We start from the raw sequence: 16,897 nt of genomic DNA on the forward strand, positions 1-16,897 counted from the left end.
GAGTGCGTATGGATGTGTAACAGGCGGCGCTCCAGACATGGCAGCCATGACAGGAGGGAAGTTTTCCTCTGGAATGACCGGGTGCGTGAGGAACCTGTCTCTCATGAACGCCCGGCCGGAAGATCAGCAGGCTGGGACCATCGACCTGAAAGTCCACGCGGCCCACAGTGTCAACGTGCAGCCGTGCACGTCATAGACCCAACATACCACACACATGCAAAGACAAACTCCCAAATACACACATACAGTAGTATACGCAGACATACGCAGACTGTAGAGTGATTTTATCTACACGCTCGTACAGAGACACTGACACATGTAGAACCTTACACAAACTTGGTGCTTAGCTGCTACCAAAAATCTGAAGTTACGACAAGATCTTTGTGTGGAAACCAAAACAAATCTGAAAAACGTTAACATTTCTTCTCTTCCTTCCTCAGTTTTTTTTTTATTCTGGAAGAAGGATAATATGCAGTTTACATACTTTGAGCAGTAGTTTTAGCCATGAGAAATCAGATCCTATGGAGTTGAAGAGGTTTCTACAGCACTGAATTTTTATTTATATGCATATGAATATATTATATCTGTGGGGGGGGGGGGGGGGGGGGGGGACTCGCAAACTAACCATAACTGCACTTCTAACATTGCTTATCCAGAGGTTTGTCACTATTGTACTACTATGACTTGATGATGTCTAAGATTTTCATTTTCTGTCATTTGTGTTTGGCGTGATTGTTTGTTTGCGATGTGGACGGAGCGCACACGCAGCACAGCCGCATGCAGTTCCACTACACAACTCAGGTCATCAACAACGACAAAAAGTGATCACGTGTTTTGACATGACCTTAGGAGCACTTGTGTTTTCTGTGTCTGTTTTATTATTATTATTATTATGTTAACATGAAAATGAAGACTTGATGCTAAATAATGTCAGACACTCGCACACAGTGTAGGCTTTAGTCATTTGGTTACATTTGTTTAGTTTTAAAGTTAAGTTAAGGCTTTATCAAGGATTCCACATTGTTTGGTGACGGCAACCATCAAATAAAATAAAATTATCTGACACAAGATGGCCGACGTCACAAAAGTCTGCTACAGACTGTACATGTGCCTTTTCACCGTTCATTTCATCACCATTTTTGCTTTCACAACAAAGCAAGTCATTTTGATTGACTAGTTTGAAATGATTTTCTCATGCTGTCGTCTGCAAATGTTTGCAAAATGTGTTCAAAAAGTTCCGAATGACAATGACTTGCGCTTATATTTACTCAAGGCTGTTGTTTGATTTCACAATCAAATTGGAATTGTAGGTTTTTGACACCACAGCCTTGTTTGATTGAGTAGATCTCAAAAATGGAGTTTCATATTTTCTGTGTATCTTCTGAAAGCCACTTGGGTAGTTCCTAGCCTAGCGTCAACAGGGAATGCTTGTTAGCCCAGATGTGCCTTGAGATGTTTGTTTTCGTGGTGCTTTAGTGAAATGTGTGATTTTGAGGCGGACCCTTCAGTGCCAAATGTCAGCGTGTTCTTTTTCTTTGGTGTTGCTGTGACCCGCGTGGCTCCGATCAAGAATGCTCACCCACCCCACCCCCACTTCTTTCTTTTTTTTTAAGAACGCCATTTTCTCTTCTTCTTTTTTAAGCTGAAACTGTTTATACGGATGAGCACCATCTTGTAAGTTAGCGCTGCTTCATTCTTATTTATTATTCAATTATTTGCCTCCTCTGGGTATCACGTGATGTGTCTGTATCTCTCCCTCAAGGTTGAGCACATACCCCCCCCCCCCCCCCCAAAAAAAAAATCATCCGGCTACAAAATTGGGTTCCAAATTGACATAATGTATTTTTTGAATGTGTATATGAGATATAGGGATGGAGTCCAGGCTGTGGTCCAGTTTAGGGTGCTAAAGCTAAGTTTTGATTTGTTTTCTTTCTTTTTTTTTTAACACTTGCTAAATGGAAGCGTTGTTACGCGGGACGTGTTTGGTTGTTAAAGCCAGCATTGGTCATTGGTTTGACCTCTATGAAAGGTGCACTTTTAGTCATGGTATTTTTTGTTTTTTTAACGTTTTGGCTCAGTTGATCAAATTTTACCAACAGTATATTGTTTATGTCAGGACAACCTGATGATGACCCAATGTTGAAGCGACATGCCCCCTTTGTGTTTCTTAAATAAAAACTAAATTCATGTGCTATTTGTAATATCGTGGGCTTTATTTTGTCACCTGTATATTTTTCTCAATGGATTCTGACCATATCCAATCATCTCTCAGGCGAGAGTGATACTGGGAAAGTGGAAATACTAGCCCCAAGCCTATTAGGAAGTGGGATTCAGTGTTATATTGCAGGTTACACCCAAGTCAGTTCACTCTTTTTACACACTTTATTATCTTGCATTGTTAATAGGCAACCGCCTCCCAAATAAAGAAGCCGAACTGCTGCCTGCGGTGACACATACGATACGTAAGTGAGGTACAATTAAGAATAAAAAACTCAACTTACACTGATAGAGAAGAGGTTTTCGCCAACAATGTGATGAGAAGAGGCACTTGCATAAGAGAATTGTGCTCAAAAGCCACAGGTGGTAATATCTAATGGCAACAAATCGGCACCATGTGACAACAAGACAGACAGGTATGACCATCTTGCCGAGCGTCCTCCAAAATTCAATGTTGGACTCTGGCTTTTTATGGTAGCCTACGATGTCGGTATGCTGATAGTACAGTAGTCTGCATGGAATGGGGCCAAATGTTGGCTTTCACATAAAGCAAGGGGAAAAGTTACAAATAATGGAGAATGATGAGAGTGGCTATAGGATCGCATGAGTACCTCACTAGGGATGGGACATTGTGATTTTCAAAGAATGATCAATAAATGATCGTTTGAATATGTAAACAATGGAAGATATTTATAGAAATAAAGTGTTGCATGCGTATTGGTATTTACAGTTGTGCTCATAAGTTTACATTCCCTGGGGGTCCTAATAATAGCATGTAATAATAATAACATGATTAAAATTATTTCAGAAGCGTGTATCTGACTGGTAGGCCTTTTACACCAATCAATAGCCAAGAAGTAGCTCTCAGTTTCAAAAAAGTTGGTGACGCATGCCATAGGCATTACACATCGCTGTGGCACCTTTGCACGTCGCACATAGCCGACTCAACAGAACATACTCAAGTTTATGGGAATCACAAATGTTGTTAAAAAAAAGAAGTTGTTTTCAAAGCAACATACTTTTATAAAGTTATAAGTAAAACAATAATTGAAACAATTGATGTTTCAAGGTTTGCTTTTGTGAACGTTGGTTTCCCTGCATTTCACAACAATGAAAGAAGAATTTACAGAACCTTGTATTGATCCCTAACTTCAACATAAAAACAAATTGATTTGGAGCGTAGGTTTTCCAATCACAAATAGATCAATGACAAAATGATGCCCCTTAAACAAGCGCATTCAACATGCCGTCTCTCTATCGACCAGGAAATATTGTCACTGCGGGGCGCGCGGGGGCGAGGGGGATTGTGCGCGTCATGCACGTCTTCCGAGTTTAAACCTCCACGATCACAATCAGGTCGATGCTCCTTGAACACGCCATTCATCCAGTTTCAGTGGCGGAGGAGAGGTGTCTTATATTATTTAATTAAATTAAAATTTAAAGCCTCCGACTGCGATCGCAATCTGATGCCCCTTCAGCATTCAATCACTATCTTAACGGAACGGCCGGCTTCCGTACTCCGACGGCACTTTCATCACGGAGGTTGTTATTGACTACCGAAGAAGAAGAAAAAAATCCTAGTTTTTCGGGCCTCTACTTTGTTTACAAGTGTCTCCATCTCACATTGACCCCACCCCCATTTGTGCCTCATGCTTTATAATGTGATTATCTTTATCATTCCCACCCGAAAGGCCTGTTTATACTAATTTGCATATTTATATACGGGCGTGGAGAGGGAGGAGTCTGGTACTCTAACATTTCCGCATTGATTGAGACGCATGAAAGGAATATGCTTGGATTCGTTTGTACGCACAGATTCGTACATCTTGATTTTTTTGTGCGTGTGACGTTTTCTGGAAATGGACGTACGGCGTGTTTTAGTATGAAAGCCCTGCATGTAGTCTGGACTGACACACAAAAATCGGCCCTGCCATGGCATTTGGACTTAAACCGGCCCGCAGGACTCCTGGCGACCACGTAGCTCTGCCACTGATTGGTTCCGTTGGCTGCTTGTAAATTCATTAATGTGCTGTTCCCTCTAGATTGTGAGCCGGTCTCTTGTGGTAAATAAGAGGAAACTAGTCATTAAATAGCAAAGCATCTGCCCCAAAAGATGTCGACCCACCGGCAACTGATCCATCCAATCGATGCCATTCATCAGGGTCTTGTTATTGACTGCCTCATGACCTAACTCTTAGATGAGAATTAAACCTATTAATATATATATTTTTAAAGATACATATAAATCAATCTGGATGTACATACTGTGATAAGTCAACTGAACCGTGTTTCATATATCCAGACCTTTCTTCAACACAGCTAATACTGGGCGGTGCCTCATGCCTTTGTGACCTGATATATTGTGAGATCTATTTAGAAATGGGGTCAGCATTTAAATACATTATAATCTCAAAGAAACGGGATATTAAGACTTCCCTGCTTTAAGGTCAACCACACTTCACCCATTAGGCCGTTGTGATATTGAGACAAGGTGTTGGATTTCTTTGGACCGCATCCCTCCCTGAGGATGTGCTGCGATACATTAGGTTGTGCTAATGCGACTCGTTTTACATCCATTTTCAACTAAGTGTCATGGACCGGAATTTATGGAGCCCTTTAAAATACTTGAACACATTTTTAACTGCTGCTTTGACATTTTTGAAGACATTGTGTGTAATTTTAGACCAATCTCACAGCATTTTTTTTGTCATTTATTTGAAAGCGTATACAAGCACTAGCTCTAAAAAAATATATATATATATATATAAATGACTACCTAAAAGTTTCCTCCATTAAATTGGTAAAAAAATAATAATAATTTGTTTTGAGTTGCTTTCACTATAGGTTAACCTATATAACTGTTTAATTTCTAACAATGAAAAAACGTAGATAAGTGGCATGAATTGAAGATGTTATTCGAAAACAAAAATTCACTCATTGACTTTCCCTCGTACATTCACTTATCACAGATGACTGACTCGGAATGATCGAAAGTTGGCCAATCCCGACAAGAGTGATGTGCGTTCTTTTTGTTCCCGAAGTGACAGTCACCCTTTGTGGGAAGTGCAGAAACACGAAACGCAGCCCCCACCCTCCACAAAATCCCAGGGGAGTCGGTCCATTGGTTCAGATGAGCAATCTAGAGGACTTGATCATCTATCATGAATTTTACATCCAGTCTCTCCTTGGCAGATCGAGCTTGTGAGTAAACTTCAATTGGACTTGATTTGATGTCAAATCATTCATAATTTAATATTAATATTCTTTCCCTCCTCAATTATAGCGGCTACACAGCCATGATTTTCTTTCAGGTAACTTGATTTGATATTTTTCTTCCTTATATCCATTTTTTCACTTACACATTACTGTGTGTGTGTGTTTTTTCCCTTCCAGAGCATTGCATTATGTTTCTTTGTCTCAGGTAATAAAATTAAATATTCTGTAAGATTGTATAAAATGTGATCAATATTCAACCATTATCTTCCTGCAGACCTGCACTTTTCTGCCATTCAAGCACTTGAAAGTAAGCACTGTGCGCAGATTGTGAGTATACTGATACTAAAAAGACGTCAAGAAATAATAGTCGCTGTATTCCCCCGCCCGCCCGCCACCAGCGTGTCAGACGGTCTGGTTTGACGATGGAGATGTTTCAGAAGAAGGCGACTCGGAGCTCTTGACCGACTTGAGAAGGAAACATGGGCTCAAGATCTGCTCTGATCCAGTGGACATGGAGGCTAAGACGGTTGCCGGGATCAACTCTCATTACACCGGGGACATTTTCTACACGTATGACGCTTTTTACATTTCCTTTCGTAAATTGGCCTGATGAAACTTAAAATGATCAAGTTCATTATTACAGTCACTGGACACGCAGTTCTAAACTTGCAAATTACAACCACAATAATAGAAGAGAAGAAAATAGTCAATTCAAATCTGTTTTGTGATGCTAGTTGCTCAAATGATGCCGATTACCGTAGGAAATTAGGTAATCATGTGAAAATGCTAATTATGTTGAGTGTCATTTTTTTTTTAAATTGATTTTGTGATTGGAGGTGTTTTCAACAGATTTTCATTACGGATGCAAATCCATGTTTGTTTGGCGGGGATTGACATCCTGCCATCGTCGTCTTGCCATTTGACACGGTCTGACGACTCAAGAGAATAGATGACACGGTTTGAGTGTTTTCTAATCAAACCCAAATTTATTTCTAGATCACGTATAAAAACAATAGAGTTGAGCAAGGTGTTGTACAATTCACTAAGGGACATAGGTTAGCATACGGAAGATAAAACAGTAAAAGACGGAATGCTGTGATAATATATAGATAAAGCTGCATCTTGTCTGCATGGTTGGAAAATGCCAAAGAGAAGTGAGGCTAAATATGTGCTTTAATTATGATGTTTTCAGCCACAGCGCATCCGAGGGCCTTTTGTGCCTCAACAAGGAGCAAGTGTGGGGTCCGTGTGATGATTATAAGGTCAAGTTCACCTGTTCCGGACAGTTCTGTTCAGGTTTGTGAACACAAACACAAACCACATTCTTGGTGATTATTCCGTAAAATGGTGTTTTTGTGGTTCTGATTGCCACAGAGTGCCAGACGCGCTGGTTTGACCTGGATGACCCTGAAGGACATGGAGATTTTGAGCTCCTCGAAGACCTCCTCCCCAAGTACCAGGGAGAGATCTGCTCCGAGCCAATAGCCATCCAAGCCCAGACTGTTTCCGCAGACTCCGCCTCCAGTACCACAGAGACATTTTTAAGGTGTGAAAATAGTCTGAAAATGCAGTCTAAGGACGTCAGAAGCACAACCATTGCTCCGTTTTTTTTTGTTTGTTTTTTACAGTCTCGACGCTACTTACGGGTTTGCTTGTTGGAATGCAGATCAGCCCGACAAGAGCTGTGAAGACTACCAGGTCAGGTTTACATGTCCCGCAGAGTTCTGTCAAGGTAAGTCATGCCGAAGCTGAGGTCAAGCGTTATTGAAAAGGGATGGATGAGGTTTATTATACAGTATGTATAGGTTGTGTATTCATTCATCGTCTTGATACAGTATATGATGATTATGTCATGTAATGAGAAAAGTAGTGGTAAAAGTACAAATGTTTCTTATTTAAAAAGTACAAAATGACTACCTTAGAATTGGCTCATCTTTTAAAAGACAAAACAAGAAAAATATCTGCCAATGCAACATGTATGAATGCATGTTATCTCAAATCAAACAAGCTCTTGTTTGGAGATGAAACAATAATCAGTAGGGGTGGAAATCTTTGGACACCTCACGATTCGTTTACGGTTCAAGGGCTACTATTTGATTATAAAACGATTATTGATCCATTTTTAACTCATTAACTGCCATTGACGGCTATAGACGTCAAAAATTCACTTGAACTATTGCTATTAGTTTAAAAAAAATCCACTTTTGTTCACAAGAGTATGAAAACCTAGGAAAAAATATTGTACATTTAGAACAGATATAAAATGTGTGATTAATCGTGAGTAAACTATTAAAGTCATGCGATTAATTACAATTAAAAAAATTTAATCGTCTGACGCCCCTAATTTTTTCATATTATATATTTTTTCTTTTTAATTAGGGGCATCAGGCGATTATTTTTTTTAATTGTAATTAATCACATGACTTCACTAGTTAACTCAAAAGTAATCACCAATTTTATATCTATTCTATATGTACAATATTTTTTTTTCCTAGGTTTTCATAACTCTTGTTAACAAAAGTGGGGAAAAAATGTAAAACTAATAGAAATAGTTCAAATGAATGTTTGAGCCGGTAGCTATGACTGCTTGAAGTGCTTGAAGAGAGGAGATTCCCCGAGCTTCTCAAGGGTTTCTTGCACCCGTCTCACTCGTGGGGGTTGGACCATAGCGTTTAGCATTGCATCTATGCCGAAATAATTGATTCCTGGACCTTTTAATAAGATGGTTTAGGATATGAGACATTACGCAATACTGACAAGAAATTGTGCCAATATGCATGATCACTTTGTGGAAATATATCGATTCATATCTCAGTTCCACAGGAGTGCCGCACACGATGGCTCAGTAGCGATAACTCGTCAGTGGAGGGCGATGTGGAGTCCTTGAATAAGCTGAAGAAGGCTTTCCCCGGCCAGGTCTGCACAAATCCAGTCCATATAGAGGCCAGGACAATAAGCGGCTTGCCTTCGAAACACACCGATGACGTCTTCCTCTCGTGAGTCCTCACATTTACAGTGAAGAATTTTAGAAAGGAAAGTCGTGCTCAGTGTGATTTTTGCCTCCTCTTGTGTTTTAAATTCCAGCTACGATGTTACTTTTGGCTTTGTGTGCATCAATGAGAAACAGAAGAATGATAAACAATGTGAAGATTATGAAGTGCTGCTGACTTGTCCCTACGATTTCTGTCGCAGTGAGTTGATATATAAATAAATAAATGTGTGTGTATATATATATATATATATATATATATATAAATAAATAAATGTGTGTGTATATATATATATATATATATATATATATATATATATATATATGTATATATGTGTATATATGTGTATATATATATATATATATATACATGTATATATGTGTATATATGTGTATATATATATATATATATACATGTATATATATATATATGTGTATATATATGTATATATATATATATATGTGTATATATATATATATATATATGTGTATATATATATATATATATATATATATGTGTATATATATATATATATATGTGTATATATATATATATATATATATATATACATGTGTATATATATATATATATATATATATATGTATATACATATATATATATATATATACAGTATATTTTCAGATTTATTTTGCCTCTGTGTTCACATGTAAAAACGACAGCTTGCAGGACGGGCTGGTTCGACGTCGACGATCCCACCGACGGTGGCGATTATGAGACTCTGGACAAGGTGCAGAGTGTGAACGCTGCTGGGGTCTGTTCTCATCCTGTGGCGGTGGAGGCCATGACAGCAGCTGGCATCCCAGCATACAAGACTGGCAACGTCTTTCAAACGTAAGCGGATGAAAATACAATGACAAAAACTTGGTCGATGCCGTTGCCACGTCAATCACCGTTCATTTTATGAATCCATATCACCTGGCAATGATGGGAATATTATTGCAGTCTTATGACCACCACTGTGGAATATGCAGAATGCTAAATGGTGAAAAGTCAAACCAGCACTGTATTTTACAGGTATGATGCTGCTAATGGCTTTGCATGTGTGAACGATGAGCAACCTGATCAGAAACCCTGCGAAGATTACAAGGTCCGATTCACCTGCCCGCCGGACTTCTGCACCTGAACCAGCAGTCTCGTCTCTCCAGCATGAGGCGCTCGCACATCGTCAGCTCTCAATGATTGTTGTTATGGGATTCTTCGAATAGTGTCACTGTTATTAACAATCACATTTATCTGACCAAACAGGTGTGATTCATTGACAATGGAGGCTGTCTGGAATTAAATGAACATGGATTTCTCCTCAGACTTGTACATTTAATTGAAAAAATAAAGCTCTTCTCCTGTTCTTTTCTTTTTCATTTCTTCTTTCATCTGCCCAGTCCAATCCACTATCATCCGCCGAAACGACAGGTGCCGATATTGGCGTTTTGGACCTTTTTTTTTGGGGTCTAAATCAAGTCTAAGACGGACGGACCCGATTTAGCCCAAAATGAAACGTCCTAAAGACGTCTGGTGCTGGGTGAGATATTGACTTTCCAGTGGTTGGCACATCAGCAGGCGTGGAAGTCAAAGGGCCAAGAGGGCTTGAGATGACTTCCTCCAGTTCCTCCGCGAGTCAGAGGAGGCCGTTCAGAGGCGCCATGAAGAATTTGAAAAGCAATTCAAGTCAGCCCAGCAAGGGTTTGAGGCCGTGATAAGTCAACTGATTGAAAAAGTTTAAGTGCAACTTTTGGCATAATCCTCCCTCTTCTTCCTTCCTCTGCTGCAAAGTGATGACCAAAACCAAAATGTATAGATTATGTTCAATACTTGTTTACAGTACACTGTGACTTGATTTGAACTACACTGTTACTGTCACTTGACACTTTTCTTTTATAGCTTACATTTTTGTTTACATGAATTTGAACATTTGAAATTCTGTAATATCATTTTTAGGAAGTATCATGGACTCATGACATTTGCAGTGTGTCCTTTACTCATTTTCATCTGCCTGTCACGGACATCCATTTGGGTGTTCTTGGCAGACCGCTTAAGCACCTATACACATGTTGTGCAGAAAACAAGCCGCCAATATGGCCACCTGCATCACGGACCTTCCGTGGTGGTCCAGCAAAAATGTCTATGAATCGCCCGCTGTCATCTACAATTGCCTGAAGAAGTAGAGAATCAAACGATTTGCGGTTCATCTAACCTCCTCCTCTTATTGCACCCTGATGTGGCATCCATCAATTGCACCTGACACCACTGAGGCCACAGAGATGATGAAACTCCGCAGCAGATGCTGCTTTCTCACAAGTATTTGCCCAGTGTGTGAAATATGATCCTACTGTGTTGGAGGGACTGGTAGTAGACCTTGACTAAGTTGTTTTATCCCATTGTCCCGCAGTAACGTCAAAATTCGATATTCGAACTGGCAGTGGCGCAGATGGGATTTTGGAAATGGGTGGGGCAGGGACTAAAACATGTATTGCTATATATCAGTGACGTGCAGTGAACTTAAGGTTTGGGTAGGCACTGCAGGCAGTCGTAAATTGAGACGCACACACCAATTACAAATTTGGGTGTCGGCCGGCGAGTGTGCAACGTATCCTAGGGTGACCATATTTTCGTTTCCAAAAAAAGAGGACACTCAGCCTGACTAATATACTTAAATGGTACTTGTCATGTTTCTGTTTTGTAGGGGTTGGGTTTTTGTTTATTACGGGTGTTTTTGTTGTTCTTGTCTATGGTTGGTGTTTTTGTCTTGCGTTCCTGATTTATTCCCATGTCTCGTTATGTCTAACCACCCTTTTTTTTGCATCTTGTGCACATTTGTTTTGACTAATTGCAGCGACGGATGAAAACATCGTCTTCGGTCTCGTCTTTACCTTTACCAGATAAAAACGCACGAAGCGCCTCTCGCTGTTCAATATTCAACAAGGAAACGGTGAGTAATACTGCAAGAACAGAATTAATTGCAGCGTTCATTCGTCTATGGATGTATTCAGACCAAAAAAGTCCTTAAGTCCACTTGTTTGGTCCGGACCAAAAGCAGACTTTATTTAATTTTTTTGTTTGTTTGGTGCGGTTCGTTGTGCTTTTTGCAAATGGACGTAATAACGTCAACCAGCGTGACGATCTCCCATTGGACAAAATTGACGAGAGCTGAACGCAAAAAAACCCAAAAAACTAAAATAGAAGAAAACATGAAAATTCTGACGTGCTGCATTACTTCATTGCATAGTTTTTGCCATTATTAGATGCAAAATATTTGCGAGCGTCAAGAGCAGCTCATTCAAGGGAGGTTCCGCGACGCTGTTTCTAATTTTAGAACAGCCTCGTCGATTGCGTGCAGTAACCAGAAGGAGCTGCGTGAAAGGACCAAATGGAACGCGGACGGACCAAACCGAAACTATTCAAACAATAGGGTTTAACGTTTTTCAAAACCCTTTAAGCCCCTATATACACTACTCACAAAAAGTTAGGGATATTTGGCTTTTGGGTGAAATTTCAGGACGAGCCTACATTTTCAGACTATTAGAAACTGTCTACATCAGTGTGGTCTGCGTGCTAGACGACCTGCAAGGGTACCTGACCACACCACCAGGCACAGGCGTCATCATCTTACTTGGGCCAGGGAACATTTAAGCTATCAGTCGATTCACGTTGAGTGTCAGTGTTACAGTGTGGGCAGGTGTGTCCAGCCGGTACAAAACTGCCCCACACTTTGTGAATGGTACAGATCATGAATCCAGTGATTGTGCCCCTACATGAACAACACGGGCCTAATTTCATCTTCATGGACGCCAATTCTCCAGCTCATGGAGGTGGCATCATCAGGGAACAGCTGTTTGAGACAGGTGTACCTCAAATGGAATAGCCTGCACTTTCTCCAGACCTGAACCCTATTGAAAAGCTGTGGGATCAGTTGAGACGCCATGTAGAGGCTTGAGATGAGTCGACTTATGAACAGCATGAGACGACGTTGTCAAGCTGTAATTGATGCTCAAGGGCACATGACCAGTTATTGAGATGTTTAAATTGTTTGTTGTGGTGTACCCACCATTGTTGTTAACTTTTCTTTCTATGAGTACATGTCAAGCCTTATCTATCCAAGGAGAGAAAAGTTACAAACACCGACTGAGATCTACTGTAGCCAGAGTTGCGTTCTCCCAGCGCTTGCCATCTTTATAAATGCTTAGACGTCTAAAAAAAATAACTTTCATTTTTAGATGAGTTGTAGACCATTTTAGCCTAGACGTCTACGTACCATTTAGAAGTCTATCAGATATATTTTAGACCGAAAAAAGCACGGCGGGCAAGCTCCTCTGCACCCATCCTCTCCCTCGACCGACACTGCCCTCCTGTGTCAAAGTGCGGCACTGCAACACACTATCCCCCATCATACTCTTCTTAAAGGGCCAGACTTGGCCTGTAACACGATGTTGTTTCCTTGCGTCTCCCTTAATCTCCTTAAGTGTTATCTATGGAGGTAAATTTGGTGCAAAACTAACTTGTGCAAAAAATTTGTACCTGTAGAAAAAAGTCAAAATTTGTATCTGTAAAAGTCGTGATTTGTATCTGTAAAAAAAATGTGTGCCTGTAAAAAAAATTTTTGTGTCTGTAAAATAAATTTGTACCTGTAAAAAAAAAATGTGTATGTGTAAAACAAATTTGTATCTGTAAAAACAAATTTGTACCTGTAAAAGTCATGATTTGTATCTGTACAAAAAATTTTTTGTACCTGTACAAAAACTATAAATTTGTATCTGTAAAAGTTGTGATTTGTACCTGTAGAAATGACAACTTGTAGTCAAAGAAGTCGCCACTAGGAGTCACAAGTGGGTTTTCTGCTGCTGTTCAGTGACGTGAGTTTTGCCCCATTTGTCGCGCTACAAATGGAGCAAAACTAATTTGTACTTGTAGAGCGCCGTGATTTGTACTCGTAGAAGAAGAGGGCGGGCTCTGGAGGATTTGGGCTCATCTCATGTTGTTGTCACGAAAACTGAACACATTGAAGTCACGATTTGTATTTCAAGATTTGAAGCCTACCAGTGTAAACATACGATCAATAGCTTGTACCTGTAAAAAAAAAAGTGGACAGTACTCAGCTACTTGTATTTGACTAACATTATATTCAAGCATCTGTACTCTTACTATCATAATAAAATGAAAACAAAACGTTTTTACTGCGAGTGGATCTTTAAGCCGCTCCAGGTATTTCAACCTCAACCCTTTATCCTCTGTATTTAATCATTTTATTTCAAATATTATAATTTATTGATAAATGTCAGTATTTTGCTCTTACACTCTTAGTTTACTCATCCCTCACAGTACTCAAATATTTGTGCAAGTATTTTTTCTGCGCTATTAATTTCTACTTGAGTTACATTTTCCAATGTAACATTACTCTTATTTAAATATTGGCTATTCTGCTTTTGAAATGCCAGTCTATCTGTATTACTAAGATGTGAGCAGTGTCACTGTCACGCAGCTACTTTAACAAAAGTAACTAGGTCAAATGTTAGTTTATTTATTTTTAATTAAATGAGAATCTCATATATTTCAAAATCTTGCTCAAAAGGTGGAGACAACTGCTGGAGACAACTGCTGAAGCATCAGAAAGCAGCCAAGAGACAGGAGATGACACCTGGGGGTATTCCATCAAACTGGATTATGGAAAATTATTTTGCAGATCTACCTGTGGCAGTGGTCAGTCTTTTTTTCTGGTGGCTACAATAATGGGCAACACCTATTTTGTCTTATTTTTTATATATATATTTTGTTATAGGCTACTTGCTGCCATGATCGCTTTTGGCTACTGTTGAGATGTAACAGTGAAGAATGAATATGTAGGTCAATTTGAGGTGCTTTACATTAAATCAATAATTAATAAATACGATTAATGTGAAATACACATCTAACATAAAACAATTATAACTTATATATTTAGTCGGTCTGCTTTTTTTTTTGCCAATCATATTTCCCTCGTCTTAGTGATAGCAGCAGTATTGCCTTTTTTGGTGAGTCTTGAATTCCTCATACAGCTCCATCAATAACTTTTGTTCTGTTTGTGAGAAGAATACTGTTCTCGTCTTGGATGGATGCAGAAACGGCTCTTCTAGACATCAAATAAAACATTTCAAATGATGCACAATCTTGTTTATTGAATGATACATGTTGTTATTTGATCTGACTATTTCAAATAACTCTCAATATGGATTAAATTGTACTCCTGCAACATTTCAAACTCAAAATTGGAAGACATTTAGAAAGCATAATTTCTTCACTTTCCCAAAGGTGTTTGCAGTGAAATTATCTCAGAACCGTAACCAGTGTATCAAGGATTCTCATTTGTTGGACTTCACAGCCACTTTGAAGCAGGTTTGATGTCACACCATGTGCCACCGTCTAGCGATTGATCAAGAAGTAGCTTTGATTGACTGCATGCTGGCATCTGTGCGAATAGAATGGTTGGGTCAGCATATTCATACAATAAAAAATAATCATAGCTTCCTAGCTGTGTCATTATCAAAACACAGCCACTGACATTATACGTAATCAGTTAAATGTTTAGCTTTATCTTGTTAGCCAGGAAAAAAACTAAGATTTTGTCACATCTTAATATCAGAAATAGTGGTAATACTGATAGACACAGACATTGTTTATAAACATTCCCATTTGCATTATTTTTATTTGGCTTCAGTGTTGAAAGCAAATGTGTATGTTTAAAAGTGTAAGAGCCTTTTATTTTAACTGTTTGCAAAGCATACATTGCAAAAATACTGACATTTATCAATAAATTATAATATATGAAATAAAATGATTAAATACAGAGGATAGAGGGTTGAGGTTGAAATACCTGGAGCGGCTTAAAGATCCACTCGCAGTAAAAACGTTTTGTTTTCATTTTATTATGATAGTAAGAGTACAGATGCTTGAATATAATGTTAGTCAAATACAAGTAGCTGAGTACTGTCCACTTTTTTTTTTTTTACAGGTACAAGCTATTGATCGTATGTTTACACTGGTAGGCTTCAAATCTTGAAATACAAATTGTGACTTCAATGTGTTCAGTTTTCGTGACAACAACATGAGATGAGCTAGCTAGCTAGCACCGGATTACGAGCTATGTTCGTACAATAAATCTTACCTTCATACTAAAACTTCTTTCTTTCTGCCCACTTGGAGTGCTCTGCATGTCAACCAACGTTTAAGCTGTTCCACACGGTGTTCGTATATTGAACCATGTTGCAATTTTCACGCCTGGGACGTCCTCTTCTTCCAAAATGACGCGTAAACTAGTGTAGCTACTCTGTTTGGAATTGCGGATTTATGGGCGTCATTTGAGTTCAACCCACGGTCGTTCGCTCAACCAATGAGGTTGAGCTTTAGCCCGCCCAAATCCTCCAGAGCCCGCCCTCTTCTTCTACGAGTACAAATCACGGCGCTCTACAAGTACAAATTAGTTTTGCTCCATTTGTAGCGCGACAAATGGGGCAAAACTCACGTCACTGAACAGCAGCAGAAAACCCACTTGTGACTCCTAGTGGCGACTTCTTTGACTACAAGTTGTCATTTCTACAGGTACAAATCGCAACTTTTACAGATACAAATTTATAGTTTTTGTACAGGTACAATTTTTTTTTTGTACAGATACAAATCATGACTTTTACAGGTACAAATTTGTTTTTACAGATACAAATTTGTTTTTACAGATACAAATTTGTTTTACACATACACATTTTTTTTTTACAGGTACAAATTTATTTTACAGACACAATTTCTTTTTTTTACAGGCACACATTTTTTTTACAGATACAAATCACGACTTTTACAGATACAAATTTAGACTTTTTTCTACAGGTACAAATTTTTTGCACAAGTTAGTTTTGCACCAAATTTACCTCCATATTAGTTTTGCACCAAATTTACCTCCATAACAATCTGATAGAAGAATGTAGACTTACTGGAAAACGGTGACAATGTAGAAAGCAGTCTAAAGATCCAAGGCACTCTGTAATCTGAATAGTCCTTTATTAAGAACGCAATGCAAGGACACGTTTGCATGGCATTTTCCAAAGCCAAATGTCTCAACAGGTCCTTCTCAACAAACCTCCATGCCCCAGTTCCTCTAAGAAAATATTTTGTTTAGTATATAGCAGCACTGTATAAATTTAATTTAATATAGGTTGAAAGGTATTTTAAAAGATTATTGCATTGTTTTAATTGTTGTTTTACACAACGTCCCAACTTCATTGCAATCGGGGTGTGTAGAAAATCCGATTTTTCCTAACAATGAATGACTTTTATCTGTGTATCAGTGGCTTGAATCTAGCTGTTGCACAACACGGAGCCAAAAAAGGCAGCAGAGCTGCAATGTTAGCAAAGTTTAGTATTAGCCAACATCATTATCATTATTAGAGTGTGATATTTTGCACATGCTCAAATGTTGACAAACTGGGGGTGGTCTT

General features: G+C 38.8%; 2 protein-coding genes and 1 long non-coding RNA gene across 16 annotated transcripts in view; 2 read left to right on the top strand and 1 right to left on the bottom strand.

Moving 5' to 3' along the window:
* hspg2 (heparan sulfate proteoglycan 2) overlaps positions 1-581 on the top strand; it is a 90,944-nt gene extending 90,363 nt beyond the window's left edge. For all 9 annotated transcript variants that reach the window (XM_086067326.1, XM_086067328.1, XM_086067329.1 and 6 more), the window contains one exon: positions 24-581. In XM_086067326.1, coding sequence (XP_085923452.1) covers positions 24-196 — 173 coding nt within the window. In that variant the 3' untranslated portion in view covers positions 197-581. The remainder of the gene's footprint in view (positions 1-23) is intronic.
* A 3,349-nt stretch (positions 582-3,930) lies between these two features.
* On the top strand, positions 3,931-9,790 carry muc5.7 (mucin5.7). Of its 6 annotated transcripts, none has more exons than XM_086069196.1 (13): positions 3,931-4,022; positions 5,259-5,418; positions 5,501-5,528; positions 5,611-5,638; positions 5,708-5,740; positions 5,832-6,003; positions 6,626-6,729; positions 6,808-6,979; positions 7,062-7,165; positions 8,249-8,429; positions 8,518-8,624; positions 9,104-9,275; positions 9,459-9,790. In XM_086069196.1, the coding sequence occupies exons 1-13, from the start codon at positions 4,007-4,009 to the stop codon at positions 9,565-9,567; spliced, it is 1,386 nt and encodes a 461-aa protein (XP_085925322.1). In that variant the 5' UTR covers positions 3,931-4,006; the 3' UTR covers positions 9,568-9,790. The 6 variants fall into 6 exon arrangements, with proteins under 6 accessions (XP_085925322.1, XP_085925323.1, XP_085925325.1 ...); XM_086069197.1 differs by having other exon boundaries at positions 3,999-4,280; XM_086069199.1 differs by having other exon boundaries at positions 3,999-4,262.
* Positions 9,791-14,570: 4,780 nt separating this feature from the next.
* On the bottom strand, positions 14,571-16,011 carry LOC147178453 (uncharacterized). The gene is made up of 2 exons (XR_015094159.1): positions 15,577-16,011; positions 14,571-14,880 (listed from the first exon to the last, which is right to left on the bottom strand). It is a non-coding gene; the product is annotated as an uncharacterized LOC147178453 (long non-coding RNA).
* Between the last annotated feature and the right edge of the window lie 886 nt (positions 16,012-16,897).

Source organism: Leptonotus elevatus, chromosome 2 (genome assembly GCF_054856555.1).
Source record: "Leptonotus elevatus isolate MCC_2025b chromosome 2, RoL_Lele_1.0, whole genome shotgun sequence".
Taxonomy (NCBI): Eukaryota; Metazoa; Chordata; class Actinopteri; order Syngnathiformes; family Syngnathidae; genus Leptonotus; species Leptonotus elevatus.